We start from the raw sequence: 22,587 nt of genomic DNA on the forward strand, positions 1-22,587 counted from the left end.
AGCTTTTTCGAACTTCAAGTTGATGGTATCAATGTGAGCACTAAGTTGAGCACTCAATTGAGTAATAGAGTCCACTTCATGCTTTCCTCCTCTAGTAGCCTTGCGAGGTCTACTATATTGTGAATTATGGACCGCCATTTCATCAATCTTGTTCCAAGTTTGATTGTCGTCAACTTCGGTGAACATACTATTTGATCCCATGTTGAGAATGTTTCTTGAGTCTTCATAAAGACCATTCCAAAATTGTTGTACCAAGAACCACTCGCTAAGTCCATATGAGGACATGAGCGACAAATTCCCTTGAATCGCTCCCAAGCTTCATACAAGGATTCTTCATCTCTTTGCTTAAAGCCCGTAATTTGAGCTCTTAGCATGTTAGTCTTTTCCGGTGGGTAGAACTTTTTGTAGAAAGCTAGAGCCAATTTCTTCCAAGAGTCAATTCCGAGAGTAGCCTTATCAAGGCCTTTCAACCATTGTTTTGCGGTGCCAATTAGAGAAAAAGGAAATAAGACCCATCGAATTTGGTCTTGAGTTACACCGTTTTGAGAAATCGCATCACAATAGTCACAAAAAGTCTCCATGTGAGAGTGAGGGTCTTCACTAGGCATCCCCCCAAATTGGCTTCTTTCGACTAATTGGATAAATGCGGATTTAGCTATGAAATTTCCGGTTAAGTGTTGTGGTGTGGGAGTACCATTGGGTAGGTTCTCCTCGGTTGGTACGGAATGTGATGAAAATTTAGGCATTGTGGGTTGATTTTGTGTTGGATTTTGTGTTGGGTTCTCCTCACCTTCTCTTGCAAAAGGGTTGATGAACTCAATAGTGTTTGGTTGAATATCTCCAACCTCACCAATACCTCTCAAAGTTCTCATAGCAAGTCTTCTATTGTTTGTCAAAGTCCTTTCAATTTCGTGATCAAAGGGTAACAAGTTACCTTGTGATCTTCTAGACATGCAAAATATCAAACAACTCGAAAATAATTAGAAAAAACCTTGAGGAGCTTTACTTCCCCAAGGCAAAGAAAGACACGACTAATAACAATTTAAGAAAATCTAAATCAAGTTAACACCGTCCCCGGCAACGGCGCCATTTTTGGTCGGACTCTCTTGGGAGGTTTAGTTTTCGGTACTTGTCGTTAGGAGCACCTAGACCAAAACACAATTTATAACTCCACAAACAACTCTACAATTAGTAAAGAGGCAAGTAAAGGTCGGATCCCAAGGGACGGGAATTGAGATGAGATTTTCAATTGCAACTAGTGTTGTCTAGGGGTGTCACAATTTGGGGTTTGAATAGAAGATCACTAAACTAAATGGCAATGAAAGTAAACAAACAAGATGATTAAAAAGGGGTGTAAACAATTGATAAAAGGCACTAGGGTGTCATGGAGTCATAGGGGATTCATGGGAATTGATCATACAAACATATTCTCAAATTATAAGCAAGCAATTATTGTTGTGATGGATCGAGTTGGTTTATATCTTACAATCCTAGGAAAGTTTGGGTCCCGGAGCCAAATCGATTAGATTGTACAACACCTACAAGTCGACTTAATCTTATGTACTCAACTATATGCATGGTCTAATGAGACTTGAGTTGGTTTATGTCTTACAAGTCTCATTGAAAAGATAGGTGATGGGTAAAAAATGCAAGGATTCATAGGCTCGCATTTCATCAAACATAACATGTGCATAAGTTAAGATCACAACAAGTAAGCAAATAAACTATGAAAACATATTAATTTAAGCATGAATCATCCCCCATGTTGGTTTCCCCTAATTACCCATTAACCCTAGCTAAGAAAACTACTCACTCATTATCATGTTGAACATGCTAGCAAGGTTGTCAATCATACCAACAAAGTAAAACATGATGAATAAATGAAGATAATTAACAATAATTACAAAGGGATTAAGAGAATTATACCTACTAATGATTCCAATAATAAAGCAAAGAATAATAGAAGTACTTGATGATTGATTGGAAGGTTGTCAATCTCCCAATAATAACCCAAATAATCTTCAATTACCCAAAATGAAAGATGAACAAAAGAGAGATTAAGGAAATGAGATTTGTATTAAGACTTGATTAAATGTTGATTACAAGATTAAAGAGATATTTGATTGATATAAACTACACTAGAGATTGCTAAGAAGAACCTTATAACCTAATTAGACTAATGGGGTATTTATAGTGGGGATTAGGTACACAAATTAGGGTTTAATAAGGGCTTAAATGACGATTAAGTCCTTGAGGAATCGCCGGTCTCAAGAGAGACTCCGGTCTCCTTTTCGCCGGTCTTTGAAAAATATGCGCATCCTTCATTGAACAAGTAGAAGACGGATTAGCTGTCACACAATCCGAGCGTCCAGGGCACGGGACGGGCGGATTGTGGGTCTTTTGGACGAGCGGATTCTTGGAGTAGACGGGCGGATTGTGGTGGTTCTGGACGAGCATCCAGCTGAGGAAGACGCTCGGATTGCTTGTCTTGGACGGGCGGATTGTGGACAATCCGCTCGGATTCTCTGTCAGCTTCTTCCTTTCTTCTTTTCTTCCTTTCTCTTCATAAAATCCTTGAGGATTTCCTCGGGGATGCAAGGATCTTTTCTCATCATTGCCCATCTACTATAGTATGTACAAAGGCCTTCTAGTCTTGTCTTCTCTTTGATGCTTGGTCATTGAATTCAATCAATTTAGCTCCATTTTGCCATGAAAATGCAAGGTTTCCACTCCTTTCCTACGAAGGGATCAAAACCTCAAAGAATATGCAAAACAAAGAACTAAAGACAATAGATGACCCAAATATGCACTAAAAAGCATGGGAACAAGGCTAATTCGGGGGCTAAATATGCTCAAATTATGGTCACATCACTTATCAAATAAATATTATTATATACATTGATTAAATTACATATAACAAATTGTCTAGTAATTCTTGATAACATAGATAAAATGGGTCATATAATTATAATTCACAATATTTTGCAATTATATTTAATCAATCATTCTTAATTTAATTGTTTCACAAACAACAACGAATGTTAGTGATAAAATCTTTTAATTACTAAAATAAATCTTATTTAATCAAATTATAATAAGATATCAATATTCTCTCTCACAAATGAATTATTAAATTTAAGGAATTGATCAACTTGTATCGATATACAATTAATCAACTTATTTATTAAAGGGAATTGTCCTATTGGTGTGACCTTAAGGGATCAACTGATCACCACCGTCAAACGACAGTAATGTCGAACTCTAGTTATCCAATCATTACCGATTAATGTTGATCAGTTGACTATATAATGAATCGTCCCTTACGTATTCTTATTATGAGATTTAATTATGATGTTTAATCATGTGATCGCACTATGGTTGAGGACACTTACTCCAACAAGAGCAAGCCAATCCAACAAACCAAGCCTAGGGATTTGCTAACAATGCGATGGATGCGATGTACGTAACTGGTATTCTTCCCTTGGAAAGGTTTTAGAATGTTAAAGGTGATTAAGCAAAGTGACGAAAACCTTTTTATATTACTCTCGCATTATTAACAAAACCCGGCTAAACAATCCCGTAAGACACACTTACTCGATCGAATAAGTCACTTACTCGATCGAGTGTCACACTTACTCGATCGAATACCCATCAGGTCAGCTACTGTTTTGCGTAAAAAGATACTTACTCGACAGAGTAAGCCTCACTCGATAGAGTACCCATAGACATAGAAAACCGTAGTATTACAATAAATAATACAAGTTAGATTTCATAATATATAATTGATGGGGCATATTCTGCACCGCTGACCAAGTCAACACATTGAGCAAGGTCAAGGGTATTCACAGCAAAGTCAACGACTTAGACAGACTAGCCGGTGAAGCCCATCGGCTGTCACACGGGTCTCGGCCGGACAACTAGCCAGCCGGGACACAAAACCGCGTACTCATATCCAAGACCCTCGGCGAGCCCGCCACAGTCCATCGGCCGAGGGTATAACGTCTTTTCACCGATAGCCACTTGGCCACTACGTGACAAAAGGTGAAAGCCTATAAATACTCCTCAATCTTCATTGAGGAGGAGATCCACAAATTGACCTAATAACCACTATTCATCTGGTAATATCTTGCTTATCTCTCTACAATACACTCTTAGCCAAGTTACAACAACTTCTCTCTAAGTTTTATCGACTTGAGCGTCGGAGTGAGTACGCCGGCCAAAGCCGAGCCTCGCTTGTTCATCGTTTCAGGAGACCGCAAGGAGGATTCAAGCAAAGACATCATTCTACTAGCTACGAGTGGTAACAAACATCTGCTCTGGAATTACACCCGGAACAATTGGCGCCGTCTGTGGGGAAGGCAAACTAGAAGCTAGTCACATTCATTCCCAAACAACGAAAACAAAAACACAAAAAACCCACCCAAAAAGCTAAGATGTCGAAACAACAAGAGATAGTCGCAACCGACGAAGCCACATTCTACCAAGATGATACATTTCACCATTCTGGAGTAGTGCAACCCTCCACCAGCGGAGTAGTCCAACCGGAATTCGGAATGCCGATAACATCGGACACGCCGCCGCCCGCCAACCAGGTCACCATCATGGGACAGGTGGTTGACGTAGCAAAACTGAAGACACTCCTGGACCTAATTGGGAGTGCACCAGCTCAGAGCGTGACTCCAAGAAACCTGAACGGAGCACTGGGAGAAGCAGACCCTACCAAGACGCCGGAGGAGCCCAAAGTGGTCGTGGTAAACGTAAGTCCTTCTCGTACTCGGGAGAGGACATCGCCGCCGCAACACCGACGAGGCACACCCCGGGGGAACTGAAGCAAAGCCCGACTCGGAGAGCCGGAGAAGAAGCCCGAGCCGGAGAAGAAGTCCTTCCCGCTACGAGGAGAGAAGCCGGACTAGGAACGCGAGGAGTCGGTCGCCGCGTGTCATCCGACACGTGGTCAAACACCCCTCGTGATTATGTCCTGGACACCGCCGTGCCAACCAAGTGAAGTTGCTTGGCGTTCACATATAAAGGAGACAACGACCCGACCGACCACGCCGAGGCTTTCGAGTCTTACATGTCGGTATGGGAGCAAACTGATGAGGTCCGGTGCCGAGTCTTCCCAACGACTGCATGGGATAGCTCAAAACCGGTACAAGGGGCTTCCGACGGTTCGGTATCTTGTTTCGCCGACCTAAAAGACGCCTTCTTAGCCCAAGACTCTTGCAACAAAAGGACGGTCGTGGAGACGTCGGACCTCCTGACTATCAAGCAGGAGGAGGGCGAGTCTCTACGAAGCTATATGAAGAGGTTCGACGGCAAGGTCCAGCAGATTCGAGAAATCAACCCCGAACTTGCGGCTTTCGCACTGATGAAGGGCCTCCCAAAGGGAAACTTAAAAGACGAGCTCATCAAGCACGGGGGTTTGGGCCTGGACGCCGCCAGGAAGATGACCGATCAGGCCATCAAGGTAGAAGATTACCACAAGACCTGGGTAGGCCCTAGCGACGCCGAGCCCTCAGAGAGGAAAAGCCGCCGGGATGATAGCCCGGATGAGAGACGCCGCGGCGACAATAGGTCGCGGTCCGATAAGTCCGCCAGGAAACAGAACTCGGCGGGCGCCGGGGGGAGTTCGGCACCTCACTACCGAAAGCAGTACGATGATCACACCCCCCTGGTTGTATCCGCCGCAGAAGTCTTCGCTCTGAGCAAAAGCGAAGGTCGAAGTGGGAAAGGCCCCTAAGCCAAGGGGCGACGGTGACACAAGCCAATATTGCGAGTACCACGGCTACACCGGCCACTTAACAAACGATTGCCGACATCTGAAAAATGCCATTGAGGAACTGATCCGGAAGGGAAGCCTAGGCAAATATATTGCCGGAGGCCGAAGAGCAGATGCCGGCGGATCAAATAAAAACCCGTCTTAGAACAGAAAGGAGTAATTAATGTCGTCATCGGGGGCAACGAGGGCGGCGAGTCCACTCGTGGGTACAAACGGACTGAATGAGCTATATCAAGCCATCAACTTTGTGCCCAACTTAGCAACCCCCGCTTCCAACGTCCCCGATATGACAATCGGGAAGAAGGACTACGAAGGAGTCGTCGCTCCTCACAGCGATCCACTGACAGTCCACCTGGACATAGCCAACCACTTGGTGAAGAGGTGCCTAATTGACACAGGCGCTTACACAAATATTATGTACGGGGAATGCTTTCTTAGCCTCGGTCTGAAGGTTGAGGACTTGACCCCCTGCACCAGCCCGTTGACGCCTTCTCTCGGGGCCGCATGGTACCCCCGGGGTCAATCAGCCGCCAAGAACGTTCGGAGAGCGAGGTGCGCCAAGAGCGTTATGTCGGAATTCGTGGTCATTGACGGATCATCCGCCTACAACGTCCTCATAGGCCGAGACACCCTGAGTGAGGTAGACGCGGTGATGTCCATCCGGCTCGACATTGATGTATGTCTCGGACCGGGGGAAGCGCATAAGCTCGTCTCGAAGAACGAGACCGATGAGGTGGTCAATATCCAAGTATCCGCCGAGGGTGCAACCCGCAATCCTTCAAAGCGGCGAAGAAATCGAAAAGGGGAAGAGCCCATCCTTACGACAGGATGGCAAACACACGGATACCACCGTCGGCATGGTAGAGGGAGCGGAGACCGAGGAGGTAGAGATTGACCCAGGCCGCACCGTGACTATCGGTGTCGACTTGGAGCCAAAGTTCAGAGCCGCTCTCCTAGATCCGTCTGAAGGAAAACAAAGACGTCTTCGCCTACTCAGCGGCCGAGATGCCAGGCGTGAGCCGGGAGGTAATCATTCACAAGCTAAACGTACTCCCCACCGCTCGCCCTGTCAAGCAAAGGATGAGAAACTCCTCGGCCGAGAAAGATGACGCCATCAAAGCCGAGGTAGATAAATTACTAGCAGCAGGCTTTATTATGCCTTGTACTTATCCTGAGTGGTTAGCCAACGTCGTAATGGTGAAGAAATCATCGGGGGCATGGAGAATGTGCGTAGATTTTACCAACCTTAATAAAGCATGCCCCAAGGATTGTTACCCTTTGCCTCGGATAGATAGCTTAATCGACGCCACGGCAGTTACACCATGCCGAGCCTCGCTAGACGCCTTCTCGGGATATCACCAGGTATTCATGGATGAGGAGGACATGCCTAAATGCGCATTCATCACCGCGAACGGCACATACATGTACAAAATGATGCCGTTTGGTTTGAAAAACGCCGGTGCAACAACGTACACCGATCTGGTGGACAAAGTATTCCAAAGTCAAAAAGGGCGAAACATTGAGGCTTACGTCGACGACGCTATCGTGAAAAGCAAGTCCGACAGCGAGCACCTGGCCGATTTACGGAAAACGTTTTGTTCTCTAAGGAAATACAAGATGAAGCTCAACCCAATGAAGTGCAACTTCGGTGTCCGGCAGTAAATTCCTCGGTGTACGTCGGTGCCGAGAGGCATTGATGCTAATCCGATTAAAGTCCAAGCAATCCTAAATCACGGAACCAAGGAATCGAAAAGAGGTTATGATGCGACCAGGGAGAATGGCGGCTCTCGCCGTTTCATCTCTCGGTCACCGACAAAAGTACTCCATTCTTCAAAGTGTTGAAAGGGAATAAAGACTTGGTGGGGGGAGGAACAAAGCACGCCTTTCAGCCTAAAAGCTCATCTTCGACTCTCCCAACTCGTCCTGTGCCGATCTTTGGGGAGACGCTATACCTTTACATAGCGATTACCTCGGCCACGGTGCCGTGATCATCGTGGAAGAAGACAAACAAAGAACACCCAATCTACTTTGTCGGCCATACACCGCCGCCGCCGAGAGAAATTACCCGCTAATTGAAAAAGCGCTTTCGCGCGTCGTCGCCGCAAGGAAGTTAAAACCCTACTTCGACGCTCATCCCGTGACGGTCCTAACCGACCAGCCTTTGGAAAAAGCTTTGGAGAAATTCGAACAATCCTAAGAGGCTTATCAAATGGGCGGTAGAACTCTCGGCTTCGGCATTCAAGACAAACCAAGGCCTTCGATAAAGGGGCAAGCACTTGCGCATTTCCTGGCCGAATGCACATATCAAGAAGAGCCAAACCAGGTGTATGGGAGGTTTACACCGACGGCTCCTCCACGACGAACAGCTCGGGAGCCGGCATCCTTATCATCAGCCCAAACGGAGACGAGTTTGAGTACGCTTTGAAATTTACCTTCTCGGCGTCGAACAACGAGTCCGAATACGAAGCGGTGATAACCGGAGTCGAGATGGCCGAGTCACGGAGCAGAACACATTGTGTTGAAGACAGACTCACTTTTGGTTACTAACCAAATCAGAGGAGAGTTTGAGGCTCGGGATGACGGGATGGTGAGATACTTGGAAAGGGTAAAAACCGACATAGCAAAATTGAAATCTTTCCAAATCCAATGTGTCCCCAGGTCCGAGAACAACCGAGCCGACGCTCTCTCAAAGCTTGCCAGCTCAACCGTCAAAAACGTCCACCAACGTGCTTGTAGACATCGGGAATGCGAAGAGCATCACCGAGACCATCGGCATGGTAGGGGGACGTGGAAACCGAGACGACGTGGATGACTCGATAATGAAATACAAACTCACAAGTGAGTTCGGATAACCGCAATCTCTCGGCTAAGCTCAAAAGGATCTCCGCTGTACTTGGTATTCGAAGGGGAACGTACAGAAGGTCCGTAATAAGACCACTCTTGAAATGTGTCGGCCCGACCGACGCAGAGCTAATCCGACAGAGATTCACGAGGGCATATGCGGACACCACATGGGGGCAAGAACACTAGCCCACAAAGCTCTCCGAGCCGGCTACTTCTGGCCCACCATGCTTCAAGACTCCAGAACAAAGACCAAGAAGTGCACGAATCGTCGATGCATGCCCCGTGATACATGCTCCTTCCCGAGACCTACAACCGGTGCTTAGCCCCCTCCCTTTCGCACAGTGGGGGATGGATATGCTAGGGCCGTTTCCAACGGCCTCCGGAGGAAGGAAGTTCCTGATCGTCGCCGTTGATTACTTCACCAAATGGGTTGAAGTGAAGAGCATCGGCAAAGACCACGTGGGCGTCGAAAGGTAACTGGGAAAATGTTATAACCCGTTTTGGATTGCCCCAAGTCATGGTATTTGACCACGGCCGAGAATTTTGGAGTGACTGATAATGAACTCGGTTAGAAGAGCTTGGCATCAAGTATGCGTATTCCTCCGTCTGCCACCCACAGAGCAACGGACAGGCGGAGGCAGCCAATAAGACAATCCTCAACGGTTTGAAGAAGACAGTGGAAGACCTTAAAGGAAGATGGGCCGATGAACTACCCGGCGTCCTGTGGTCCCTACGGACCACCGAGAAAGAAGCAACGGGATACACTCCCTTCCATTTAGTCTACGGATCCGGCGGTCCTACCAATTGAAGCGACGGTGCCGACATTGTAACGGCTACCTTTAATCCGATCGAAAATGAGGAAGGCCTTAAAGCCTCCTTGATCCGGGTCGAAGAAAGCCGAAATACGGCACGCCTCAACTTGGCAGTATATCAAAACCGGATGAGAAGAGCCTACAACCGAAGATTCCACAAGAGGGACTTAAAAGTAGGAGATCAAGTCCTAAGAAAGTCGGCCGCCACCAACAAAGGAAATATTCATGGTAAACTAACGCCTAACCGGGAGGGTCCCTATAAGGTGGTTGAAGAAATGAGGCCGGGTACATACCGGCCGATGACATGGAGGGTGTGCCTTTGATGAGCCATTGAACACCGACAACTTGAGAAAGTACTTTGTATAGCGGCGGAGGTGTCCAAACCCAATGTGGACACCCCAACGCGTGATCTTAAATGAAGAAACAACCAAGTTTTCCATCCAAGTGCCTGTCCTCCATAATCGCCACCCAAAGAGAAGAATTGCTATCGAGCCATAACCCCGTTACCTTGGCAATTGGCCGAGAGCGACGGGGACACAATGACCGATACGCTAGAAGAATTGCTACCGAGCCATAACCCCGTTACCTTGGCAATTGGCCGAGAGCGACGGGGACACAATGACCGATACGCTAGAAGAATTGCTACCGAGCCATAACCCCGTTACCTTGGCAATTGGCCGAGAGCGACGGGGACACAATGACCGGTACGCTAGAAGAATTGCTACCGAGCCATAACCCCGTTACCTTGGCAATTGGCCGAGAGCGACGGGGACACAATGACCGGTACGCTAGAAGAATTGCTACCGAGCCATAACCCCGTTACCTTGGCAATTGGCCGAGAGCGACGGGGACACAATGACCGGTACGCTAGAAGAATTGCTACCGAGCCATAACCCCGTTACCTTGGCAATTGGCCGAGAGCGACGGGGACACGATGACCGGTACGCTAGAAGAATTGCTATCGAGCCATAACCCCCGTTACCTCCGCAACTTGCCGAGAGCGACGGGGACGCACCGGTCAATACACCAAAGACGTTACGCAGTTGAGATATACATTCGAATCGCCTCGGCCATACCAAAGGTAAAAACGAAGGCACTCAATTAATAACGCAAAAAGGACAAACAAAGATGGTTGATCAATGCCTCGGCCAAGCCAAAGGCCAAAAGGATAAACTTTGTTAAAAGAGTTGTAAGAAGAATACAGACGACGGCCGTCCCCATAGGGGTAAGCCTAAACACAACCTACCAAGGAAGTTTTTTTACAAACAGGGAAAAGAAAAGCAAAAGATTACAAGCATATCAATTGAAGCGCCAAAAGATGGCAGGGAGGAAAGGCTCAATAGTTGGCCCCCGAAACGCCTAAGGCTATCCGAGATGCCGGGTGAGTCTGGAGACGACCGCCCGTCCCCCTATGCCTGTTGCTTCCCTCCATCAGAGGCAGCAGCATCTGCGGTGGCCGGCTCAAGAGAAGGCTCGACATTTTCAGGCACCTTTTGCCTCTCAGCCTCCTTTTCGGCCTCCTTTGCATCATAGGCCGCCGCCAACGCTTATCCGAGCGCTTTCGCCGCCTCCGCCTTCTCAGCAGCCGCTGCTTCCGCAGCTTCAGCTATCTCATCCAGGAGCTGGTCATATTTATCCCACGGGAAAGTGCCGTCGGGGTCGAGCCTTCTGATTGCCTCCTTAGCCGCCTCCTCGGCCTGGTCCCGGAATTGAACGCACATTTTAGGGAGGAGATCATCTTGAAGCATGTCAACATCCTTCTCTTTTTGAGCAAGGATAGCCTGTGTGTTCCTGAGCACCTCCGCCTGCTTCTGGAACCGATCCTCCCACTCGTCCCTCTTGGCAACCACGGCGTCGTAGGCACCCTTATACCTCTCCAGTTCCTCCATCATCTTGGCCGTGGCGCCATCAGCCTCCTCAACCTTGGCCCTCTCGGCCTTCGGCAGCCTTCTCGGCCCTCCTCCGCACGCTTCTCGGCAACACGAAGATCCGCCTTAGCCTTACCGGCTTCCCCTCTCGCGAGAGAGATCAAGCTTGAGCTTTGCAATCGTGGCCCAGTTGGGCCGGCCTTTTCCTCGCTCCATGATGAGGGAGGCGGCTAGACGGCTCCATTTCCCCAACCTCTTATATATTCTCTCACCCTCCGCCACGAGCTCGGTAGGAGTAGCCTTCTGGGGTGAGGAGTCAACGGTGACATTCTTGTCACCCGCCTTCTCAATCGTCTTTTCAGTTTCGCTTCCCGCTTGCCGTTCGTGAGAACGCCACGCCGATGATGTATCTACAAAAATTTACACAGGGCATCCATGTCACCGTGCATTGGCACATCGAAAGTCTCTGTCATCGGAACGCCCAACGAACCGGCCAAATCCGAACCACAAGTTAGATCCGTACCAGTTTGGACCCTCTTTTTGGAGGGGGTAGAGGCGAGCTTCTCCCCAGATCGGTGGAAGCAGACGGTGGGTCTTTCCTCTTCTTCGGAGAAGGGGCCTTAGCAACGGTCACCTCCTCCTCGCAATGTTGATCACCTCCACATGATCCTTTTGGACCACCGGGGCGAAGAGGAGTTGGCGTTGAAACCGCCGCCGACTTGACGCCGCCTTCTTCGACCTTTTCAAGCACGCCTACAAGAACCCGTGCATGGGCCGTCTCCCGATCCAACCCCCTAGTCTGCTTTTCCATGATTTCGTTGGGGATAGCTGCGATCTTTCGAATCGGCCGTGGGACGCAGATCGACAACCTTCCGTCCTTGTCAAGCCCTAGCCTCTTCAAGTCCTTCTCGCATGATCCCGCCCAAACCGATCCGCAAGAAATCAAACAAGAGTTACATAAAGGAAGTAAAACAACGCTCTGAAAAAGAAACATAACAAGCAAAGGTGGGCCTCACACCGACCCCACTCACCCCAGCTGAGGGCCGGTATGAGGCCGACGCGGCATAGCAGCTCATCCTCGGATAATAATCCGAGTGGGGGCAGCCATCCCTCCTTAGCATCAAAACCGTGACGCCCGCTTCTCATCCGCGATAAGGGGACAAACGAAGCGTCCATCTTAACCTTGCTACCCCGGGTGATGTGTTTCTCATACTCATCCCGGGTCTCACACCGTAAGTGAACGGGGCTCTGGAAAGACCGAGGCAATGGGTAGTAATCCAAGCACTGGACGTACACCCATCGCCCTTGCCGATCTTTGCAAGAAGTGAGTTTGTTCACGAGAGACGAGTCCGGCTCGCCTTTGTACGCTGACGACCACCCCACTTTGCCGGATCTTGACGGCCGAAGACTATGGAGGCGGCGAAACAAGTTAACTGATGGGACCTCCCTAAAAAAGACAGATCCATACAAAGCCGACTATCGTCCTCATGGCCAACGGATGCAGTTGGGCCACGGCAACGTTCATAGCTTTGATAATGGCCATGAGGTGCTCATTCAAAGGAAACCGGAGCCCATACTCCAGATGCCTAATATACACGCCAATATGACCCGGGGAGGACAGAGAGACGCCCTGACCCTCCCGGGGATAACAATCTTATACCCCTCACCGAAGGAGAAATGATCTCCGAAAAGAGTCTCTCCCGGAATCGCTTGCGAATTTATTTGTAAATACACGGTCGAGGGCCGGTCGTGCGAGGCCTCACCATGATCCGGGATAATCGTCCTTCCACCATCAACGGGAGCCCCCTCATCATCGACATCATCCTCATCCTCCAACTCCTCCGGAAGGGCGGACCAAAGCAGCGGGAGAGGGAGAGCTAGGGCCCCCAAACCTTAACGGGACGGCTTCTAATATCTCCTCCTCGTCAAAACGCGACGGGGAACCCCGGCGTGAAGTACTAGCCCCGGCATCAACAGAGGACATGTTCGCAAATTACTAACGAAATAAAAGAAAATTTGTTTGATTACCTTGAAGAAATACACTCGCCGGATCGAAGACCGAAGATTGGAAGAATAGAAAGCCCTTGAAAGTTTAAAGAGAGGAAGATTTTGGGAGAATTTTTGAAAATTTGAGGAAATGAAAGTAATGGCCAAAATCACGGAGTAACTACCCTATTTATAGGGAAAAGCCCATGAAGAAGGACCAATCAGGGCACAGCCCATGAAGCGTCAACCAATCAGCAAGCGGGCACGTGTCAGACATGCAACCGCGGAATGTCAATCAACGCAAGCGAGTTGAATGTCAATCAATGCTACGATTACAAGCGTATTCAACACGCCCATTCACATCTCTTCGCCTGTTCATCTCCCTCAACAAATTCCTAGGCACCTGCTCTCCGCCGGCCACATGATCGACCAAGCCGGGAAGCACGGGCCGGGGCAATCAAAAGTGACCGGCACTCTCACCCGGTCTCGCCGGCGTCATATTATTTCCCACATCGGATACCCTTTACGCATCCATGTGGAGGGGGGATATATGGTACGGCCTAACAAGAACCACGCCGATGCTTCAGAAGAAGCCGATACCAAAAATTTTCCAAAAATACTTACGCAGAATATACGCTCAACATACATCGGAGCCCATACCACGGCATAGACTACGCTGGGGGCAAATTGATGGGGCATATTTCGCACCGACCGACCAAGTCAACACATTGAGCAAGGTCAAGGGTATTCACAAGAAAGTCAACGACTTAGACAGACTAGCCGGTGAAGCCCATCGGCTGTCACACGGGTCTCGGCGACAACTAGCCCCGGGACACAACCGCGTACTCATATCCAAGACCCTCGGCGAGCCTGCCACAGGTCCATCGGCCGAGGGTATAACGGTCTTTTCACCTGATAGCCACTTGGCCACTACGTGACAAAAGGTGAAAGCCTATAAATACTCCTCAATCTTCATTGAGGAGGAGATCCACAAATTGACCTAATAACCACTATTCATCTGGTAATATCTTGCTTATCTCTCTACAATACACTCTTAGCCAAGTTACAACAACTTCTCTCTAAGTTTACTGACTTGAGCGTCGGAGTGAGTACGCTCGGCCAAAGCCGAGCCCTCAGTTTGTTCATCGTTTCAGGAGACCGCAAGGAGGATTCAAGCAAAGACATCATTCTACTAGCTACGAGTGGTAACAAACATCTGCTCTGGAATTACACCCGGAACAATAATATTGCATAATTTTTTCGATTTGATTTAATGCATATATGTAATATATTTATATAAATATATAATCCTCTTAAAATTGCATGTCTAAGTAGTAAAAGTAATTTCGTTAGTAAAGAAAAGAATTGTAGTAACATTAGATATAGTTATATGATAGTAATCACTCATTTGAATAGTAAAAGTAACAATATTATCAACGAGATTAGCGAGAGTGGTAGATAAAACAACGGGAGTAGTGAAATAATCAATATTAATGCGGTAATAGTGAAAGTAACAATAATTACGGCGGGAGTAGTGAAATTATCAATATTAATGCGGCAGTAGTGACAGTAACAATAATTACCATTTGAAGGTTGCAATGCAAGTGCTAACCGCTAATAATGGAGAAAGCGGGTAGATAAGTATTCACATTATTTTTGACAGACTCAGGGGTGTGGTGGTGGGGAGACCCGGACAGAGGACGCCGGAGTAGAGTGGGTAGGTCGGAGAGAGGATTGGGCGTTTGGTGATAGGGAAGGGTTGCATAATTGGTTTTGGGTGAGGTCTAAAGAAAAAATGACAAGGGTAAAATTGTCAAAAGCGTATGTGAAAGAGTAAAATCCGTATGTGAAAAAGCACAACCCTATTTTTTTGCAAGTTTGCATATTTGGGACTTTTAGCATATCTGACCTGTCAGTAAGCTATTTGGGGTGTTTGATAAACAACATATGGGGATAGTAAATTGGGGCCGAATCTATTAGTTTACAACATGCTGCTTCATTCAGCATATTATATGACTAGATTGAGAAGAAAATAAATTCACCTTTTTACCCTGAGAAAAATATAACCCTACCTTTATTCAATAGTACAGTTTACTCATGTCCTTATTTGTCATTTTACAAAGGATTGAGATTATCTGCTAATTTAAATATGCTAATTACCAAACGTCTTTAACAAAAACTGTTAATCGAATATGCTAGTCAAACCTGTCAACAAAATCTAATAATTATAATCCGCTTTCACAGTCTACTTCTGTCAATATTAATCCGCTGTTTACCAAACAAGGTCAATAACTTATTTAACTAATTAAGTTAACTGATATAAAATGTTACTTAGAGTAGTATTTGAGAAATAAGTTACTTGATTTTATTTAACTTCCATTTTCATCCCTTCAATCAATATTATTAAATCATTTTACCCGTCATTTCACAAAGAATCATCTACCCCTTCAGCCAGTTTGCAAATATTCTATCTAATCAGTTACCTTATTAGCTTATAATTTTCAGTTACCTTTACAATTCTTAGTTACCTATTCAATTTTCATTTTTTTAGCTATCTTTTCAGTTAATTTTACCAAATATAGTGTAAGACGTGATTTTGAGGCCATTTATAATCAAATGTGACTAGTTTTGGAAAAAAGGTACCATAAGTTGTAAACACTAGCTAAACCAATTAATCAATATGGTCACATTTGATCATAAGAATGTTTAAAATACTGCCTTATTATTTCAGACAAAAATGATCCGTTTAAAATAAAAATTTGCCCAAATAAATAAATGATACTCCCTCCTAGTCGCTCATTTCTCCCCCTTATCATTTTGCACAAGAAATAAGAAAATGATTTTGGACCACACAAAACACTCTACCTCACATGCAAATGAATTTAGACCACACAAACCTTCCCAAAAAAAAGAAAGAGGGAAGAAAATCTAACTACTATAAAAAAAGAAAGAAGGAAGAAATGATCGACTAGGCACAGAATCTCATTGAAGACGGCACGTATCCGTCACTTTGGAGTGACGGATACCATTTTCTCTCACAAATGACCCAAATAGAGGAGAGAGGGAAGCACATGGGGGTGCCCCCACCTTGTCTCCCGTATCCGTTTTGTAAGTGACATTACTCGTCACTTGCTCCGACCCGTCTTTAGCAAGACTAACTGCCGACTAGGAGGGAGTATTCGTAATCGATAACTTATCTAACGGCGTATAGAAAACGGAGCAGTTGCGTCATATTTTCAACCAATATTTTACGTCTCAGCACATGAAATTAGCACGTGTTTGAACTACCAAGGAACCAATCAAACCTGACAACTGTTCAGCTTTTACCCCACTTTTTTTTTCTTATTTTGAGCACTGATTAGAAAAACATGCACTCCTCACGCACCTCAATTTATTTAATCATTTTTCTGCCAGACAAAATTATTATTTTATTATTTTCCGTACCAGGAAGAAAAGTTAATTAATGAATAAATCTAAATTTACGAATATACCCCTCAAGCTCTAAATAGGTGCTTGCCCATTATTTGTTAATCTGTATTTATCCCGTATTTGATAGCCGCAATATACGGAGTTATTGTTTCACACTTCTATTTCCTTGGCAAGTTGGCAACTTTTGATTTCAACTATATATTCCGGTCATCGAGCATAGCCCCCACCGTAACCCGGTCATTCCGACGAAACCCCTCCCCAACGACAACCTCAAACCTCTTTTAAACCCGTTCCCAAACAGGGTTCACCATCCTTTCCTAGGGTGTCTAATGGTTCGGGTTTCGGCGGTGAAGCCGACGGATTCACCGGAAAAGGGTTTATGGTTCAATTTTACGGCATCCTTTTTCCGGGAAAATTGTCGGGGATGAGGCAATGTAATTGAACGGGTGGCTTAGGTAGGTATTGATGGCTGGTATAGGTGTAGACCCGAGTTTTGCGTTGTGTTTGGGTGGTCGGGGTTAAACGTCCTTGGTCAGTAAGGGGATGAGGGTGGTGGCCGGAAAGTGGCGATCAGGCCAGTGAAGTATTGGTGGTCGTCGGAGGTGTTTGGGACAGAGGGTGGTGGTGGCTGGGGTGGTTGGATTTGATTAGTGGTGTAATGTGATGATGGTTGGGTTATGGTAGTGTAGAACAATGAAACAAAATTATAAGAACATTTTGCTATTATCATAATTACAGTTGCCTTTGTCCAAAATTTGAAGTGTAATAAGAAGCTTATCAATTGCCCCGGGGGCGTTCGTTATCGGGATCGAACATAAATTTACAGTAATTTTTATTTTAAACTTAATCTTGTTCAATCAATAATCATTCCATCTACAAAACTAATTTATTTATCTTTAAGAAAATAGCTTCGTATATACTCTATAGTCCCGATTATTTGTTGTCCTTTTCTATATTGGGGTGTCTAAGTGAGTTGTTGTCCTTTCTATTTTAAGAATGAACAATTTGATTATTCACATTCAATTTGTTCCACTTGTCATTTAGTAATTGACGTTTCCTCTTTTCTCATTCTTTGTGCAAAAACTAAAGGAACAATTGACGGAAAAAATGGAGTATATTTTAAAAGAAAAAAATAACTTGATATAAAAAACATAACGAAATTATTATTATTTCGATTTAAAGGGAGATACAGCTTACAAGTGCAATTTTAATAGTGACGAAATTTAAATTCAAGTTATAAGAATCACATTTCATGATTTTATCAACTAAGATAGTTATCTCCTACGGAAATAATTGAGATAAGAACATATACGGACATATTTAATGTCAAATTGAGTATATAAATAAACCCCACGACCCACTTCTTCTCATTTCTTCATCTATTAATATTCCTCGTGTCTTAATAAACCACCTAAAGTCCCACAACCCAACAACCCAATTAATTTACTTATTCTACTCCTAAATTCAATCATTATTATCCAACCAAAAAAAAATGTCGAATTCAATTTCAATCAACGAGTTTAGCAGATTTGCTGCTGGTAAAAACATGAACTTCTCTCAAACTTGCAATTTGTTAAGCCAATTTGTTAAGGATAATAAGCGCCCTACTGGTAAGATCTTTATATCATTACAGGACCGTCTAATGAATTTGAGAGCAAACCGGGGAAAAAACAGAAGCTTTTGAACATGTTATTAGACGGGTTTTATTTAACATATACGAGTACTTCTTCCGTTCCATTTGATTTAAATACGTAGTTTCTAATAGAAAATATATTGATTATATAGGTGATAGATCAACAATGAATTTGTTTCCGGTGAATCAAGCTGAGGATTCAAATGGGTCAATTGGACGTACCATCAATCTTTTTCCTCAGATTTCTGGATTTGATTCAAGGTTTGTTGAATGAATATTATATTTGTGTAATTGTTTAATGTTTAATGTTTAATGTTTATAATTAATACGGAGTAAGTTTTTAAATTGTTGCTTGAAAAATAAGAACCGAATATTGACTAAATTAGATGACAACCTTTTAAGACCGAATTTTTTGGTGTTTGTTGCTTTATTATTGTTTGGAATAAAGTTGAGTGGAGTCTCTGTATTTTATTTTGATGCTATTATTTGGTAAACTTTTGCAGAATATTTAATTTTGGTAAAGTTTTAACTAAAAATGAAAACTTTTTACTTGGGTTAACTTTTTTCTACCTTTATTTTGTACTCTCTCCGAAGTAGTAGTAATTAGTTAATGTCGTGTAACGTGTAATCATTTTTGGGTACACAAATTCTTATGTGTGACCGTTGTAAGCAAAACTTGGTGTTTTGTAAAATTGTAGATTAAAACACTCGTAAACTGCATACTCTCTCTGTCCCAAGTAGGGGCGGATGCAGAAATTTTGGTTTGGGTGACACAATTTTTATGGCAAAAAAAAGGCAAATTAAGTCGACCGTGGGAATTGAACCTGGGCTACATGTTATAAGTCCCATAGACTTACCACTACCCTTAGGGGTGAGCAAAACTGGATATCCGATACGGTTTTGGAAATCGTATCGGATATCCGGTTTTTTAAATCTCCTTTTTTAGTATCCTATCCGATACGGTTTTTCCGTATATCTGGAAACCATTATCCGGTATCCGGTTTTCAGCCTCACTTATGTAATTTAATATATTTTTTTTTCTTTTCTAAGTGTGGTTGTTGGTTTTTTTCGTAACTTAAAAGTGTTTTAAAAAGTTATAAGGGTAAATAACTTATAAAGTTTAATACTAATAAGGTTTAAACACCAACATATTGTATATTTTGTGATTTTTGTATATATTTTAATATTTTATTATACATGAAACGCAACCGTATCGGATACCGTATATCCGGTTTTATATTTTGCCGATCCTTATCCGATAGGGTTTTTAAATAACCGTATCGGATATCCGGAAATCCGTATAATTAAATCCGTATAGCATATCGGATACGTATAATAAAACCGTATCGTATAATTTTGCTCAGCCCTAACTACACTAGTAATATTACATTGCATACAAAGGAAACTAATTGGTACATATAGCTGAAATTTTTGTTTTGCGGCGATAACAAGAAAACCGTCTTACAAAAGTATTTGGATTTTCAAGTGATTGTTGCACTGTAATCTCGATTACTGTCCTAGTAAATGCGGCTTGTATCACATTAACCTTCCAAACCTTTACAAAATGGCCGTGATAGGGTGTCGCTAGATTTCCTACCCTTCAATGGCCATACCGAGTTACTGGGCCACTGGCCATATTATTCAGGTCTTTTTTCCTATTGTTGGTGCCTAGGTAGTCATTTTAACATGAACAATGATGCCTGTTATTCTTAATCTCGTTTATAGCTTAATTATTCTTCAACCGGTGTGACTAAACCTTTATCTTTAACCATCATTTAAGTTTATGATGATACACTTAAAATAAGTTATGGTAAGATTGTTTCACATGTGTCTTACTCATGTAATTTTGTTATATATGAAGTGGAGCTTGAGTAATGAGTAATGATATGCTCCTCTATTTGTCGAATGAGAAAATCCATTGGTATTTTTATTTCGCAGTTTTACAATTTTTTTGATGACCAAACAAGTTATTTAGCAATGCGTAGGAGTCCGCAATTTCCCGGGTTCATAAAAATTGTGAACTATGGGATTTGGTTCACGACTCTAAGACCTAAAGTTGGTAGGAGTTGCATATCATAGACAAATTCTAGCCATATCAGGAAAACTTTGTGTCCCAAAATCAGATTTATGATGTAAAAATATTTGTTGATTTGTCGAGGTAATTTATGCATTTATTGTGGAGGTAAATCATGCATTTATGCATGAGAACCTAACTTTTAGCTAGTTGCTGAAGATGAATTAATTAATCTCCAAGAGCTGAAGCACTGATAAACTCGTATTAATAAAGATTTAAATTTAATTTATGGTGTTACAGTGTGAACAAGCGTCCAAACCCAGAGCCAGCAGCAGCACAGATGACGATTTTCTATGGAGGACAAGTGGTGGTGTTCAACGACTTGCCCTCCGACAAGGCGGCGGAGGTTATAAACTTGGCTAGCAGTTTCGAATCAAGCCTCAAGAAAAGGAAGGTCGAAACTTGTGCTAGCCCTGTTCCTATTGCAATTCCTACTTCGGTTCTGGCTCCTAATGCTAAACCGAGCATCACCCAAAACCAAAACCCAAGCCAACCCCAAAGCCAGAGCTTGGCTATGGGTGGTCCTAATTTTATGACCGGTGTCCTCCCTCCGGCCTCTCCCTTGCCACGAGCCTCGATTCCTGCTGGTACGAGTCATGCCTTGCTTAATCTTCATATATATATTTTGTCCAAATTTCGTAATTTGTTATCGCGACTAATTAATTAATACTCGGTATTTGTTTGTTTGTATGTGGTAGATCTGCCTATTACTAGAAAGGCGTCTCTTCAACGATTCTTGGAGAAGCGAAAGGATAGGTGAGTACTGTTTTGTAGCTTACACGTTTTATGTGTTTTGTTCAGTAGTAGCCGACGCCGTATAAAGTTGGGAGTATTAACTATTCCTATAAAGCAACAAAGTTGTAGGATAAACCCCATGTGATTGTTTTTGGGTTTTATGTGGAGGAAAATTAGTATGCTTATCTGGTTCAACATTTACTTCTAATTGGTTGAGATGTGGACGCATCTTAGTATGGATAAATGTTGTGGTTCACATGAGGCATGGGTATTCTGATTTTCACATCTCATGAACTCAAGATATCTAGAGATCTTACATTTTGGGTCCATTTTTTTTTTTTTTTTTTTTTTTTTTTTTTTTTTATCAAACTAGATCTATTTATTGTTATAAACTTATATATCGTTGGACATAGTGACGATGTCGCGGCCTAGATTCAGAGGTCATAGACTCATGGACGCTTGTTTACTTAAACATGAAAATGTTGATGAGGTTTTAGTGTTTTACCCTAGTAGTAGTTAAGATTGAAAATATTGTATGCATTGAAATGATTGTTGAGACTAGCGAGTCGAGTCAGGTCGTGTCGAGACGGAAGTGACATGGCCCACCTGACCCAGTAGCTGACTCCACGCGATCTGTCCCTGAACTGGACCAGTTCAGGACTGGCGGCCTTTCCCAGCCCTCCAAAAGTGGGAATTTTTTTTCATCCAGCCCATCATGTCCGACCCGCCTATGGGCCAGTTCGAGGTTAGTCTTGAGTCATCATGGGCCGGCTCATGGTCAAGTGAGCCCACCCGAGCCCATCTCCAGGTCAGCCTGGCCTTTGGCCTAGTTGAGAGTTGAGACTAACGCGTAGTATGATTTTGAACTTGGTATAATTATGATGTTTTAGAGTAAACACATTCTCACTATTCTTTGTGGCGGGATATATATAGGCTTGTGAGCAAAGCAAGCCCATCTGAGAACGTCTCGGAAACAGGGGCGGCGAAGGCTGTTGAAGGCAAGACCTGGCTGGGATTGAACTCACTCCCAGTATTCCAGCAGAAGCAGCAACTGTAACTCGAATGTATTATTAATATAATATAGGCATTGTATATGCATATACAAAACAATGAGCTTATTGTTGTTATTAGCTGTAGTGTCTTTTACTTGGAGATTTACAAGTGCCTCCTTTTTATCACTAGAGCCAACATTTTTGTGGTGATACTTTGTTAGCGTCTGTAATTTATTTAAATTATTACGCAAGTTCATTCCAGATATGTGAAATGATAATACTTGGTTAAATGTTGAGGATCTTCCATATCGTTTTTTTTTTGACAATTGGACAAGTAAAAATAATTACAGACCGATAGGCTTCTCTAACTAATTAATCTATGAAACATTTTACGTATTAAAGATTATAGGAACATAACTAAAGGAAATATAATGA

General features: G+C 43.9%; 1 protein-coding gene and 1 non-coding gene across 2 annotated transcripts; both read left to right on the forward strand.

Moving 5' to 3' along the window:
• The first annotated feature begins 268 nt into the window (after positions 1 to 268).
• Positions 269 to 374, forward strand: LOC141593753 (small nucleolar RNA R71). Its single transcript, XR_012521820.1, has one exon. It is a non-coding gene; the product is annotated as a small nucleolar RNA R71 (small nucleolar RNA).
• Positions 375 to 18,070: 17,696 nt separating this feature from the next.
• Positions 18,071 to 22,442, forward strand: LOC141592492 (protein TIFY 11d-like). The gene is made up of 5 exons (XM_074413192.1): positions 18,071 to 18,328; positions 18,504 to 18,612; positions 20,666 to 21,012; positions 21,124 to 21,181; positions 22,094 to 22,442. Exons 1-5 carry the CDS (start codon positions 18,211 to 18,213, stop codon positions 22,215 to 22,217), a joined length of 756 nt encoding a protein of 251 aa, XP_074269293.1. The 5' UTR covers positions 18,071 to 18,210; the 3' UTR covers positions 22,218 to 22,442.
• The last annotated feature ends 145 nt before the right edge of the window (positions 22,443 to 22,587 follow it).

This window comes from Silene latifolia, chromosome 7 (genome assembly GCF_048544455.1).
Source record: "Silene latifolia isolate original U9 population chromosome 7, ASM4854445v1, whole genome shotgun sequence".
Classification (NCBI taxonomy): domain Eukaryota; kingdom Viridiplantae; phylum Streptophyta; class Magnoliopsida; order Caryophyllales; family Caryophyllaceae; genus Silene; species Silene latifolia.

Coding starts and splice junctions, on each gene's coding strand:
- LOC141592492 (XM_074413192.1), top strand. CDS start 18,211: ATGTCGAATTCAATTTCAATCAACGAGTTTAGCAGATTTGCTGCTGGT. Junction 18,329..18,503: donor GGATAATAAGCGCCCTACTG/GTAAGATCTTTA, acceptor TTGATTATATAG/GTGATAGATCAACAATGAAT. Junction 21,182..22,093: donor TTGGAGAAGCGAAAGGATAG/GTGAGTACTGTT, acceptor GGATATATATAG/GCTTGTGAGCAAAGCAAGCC.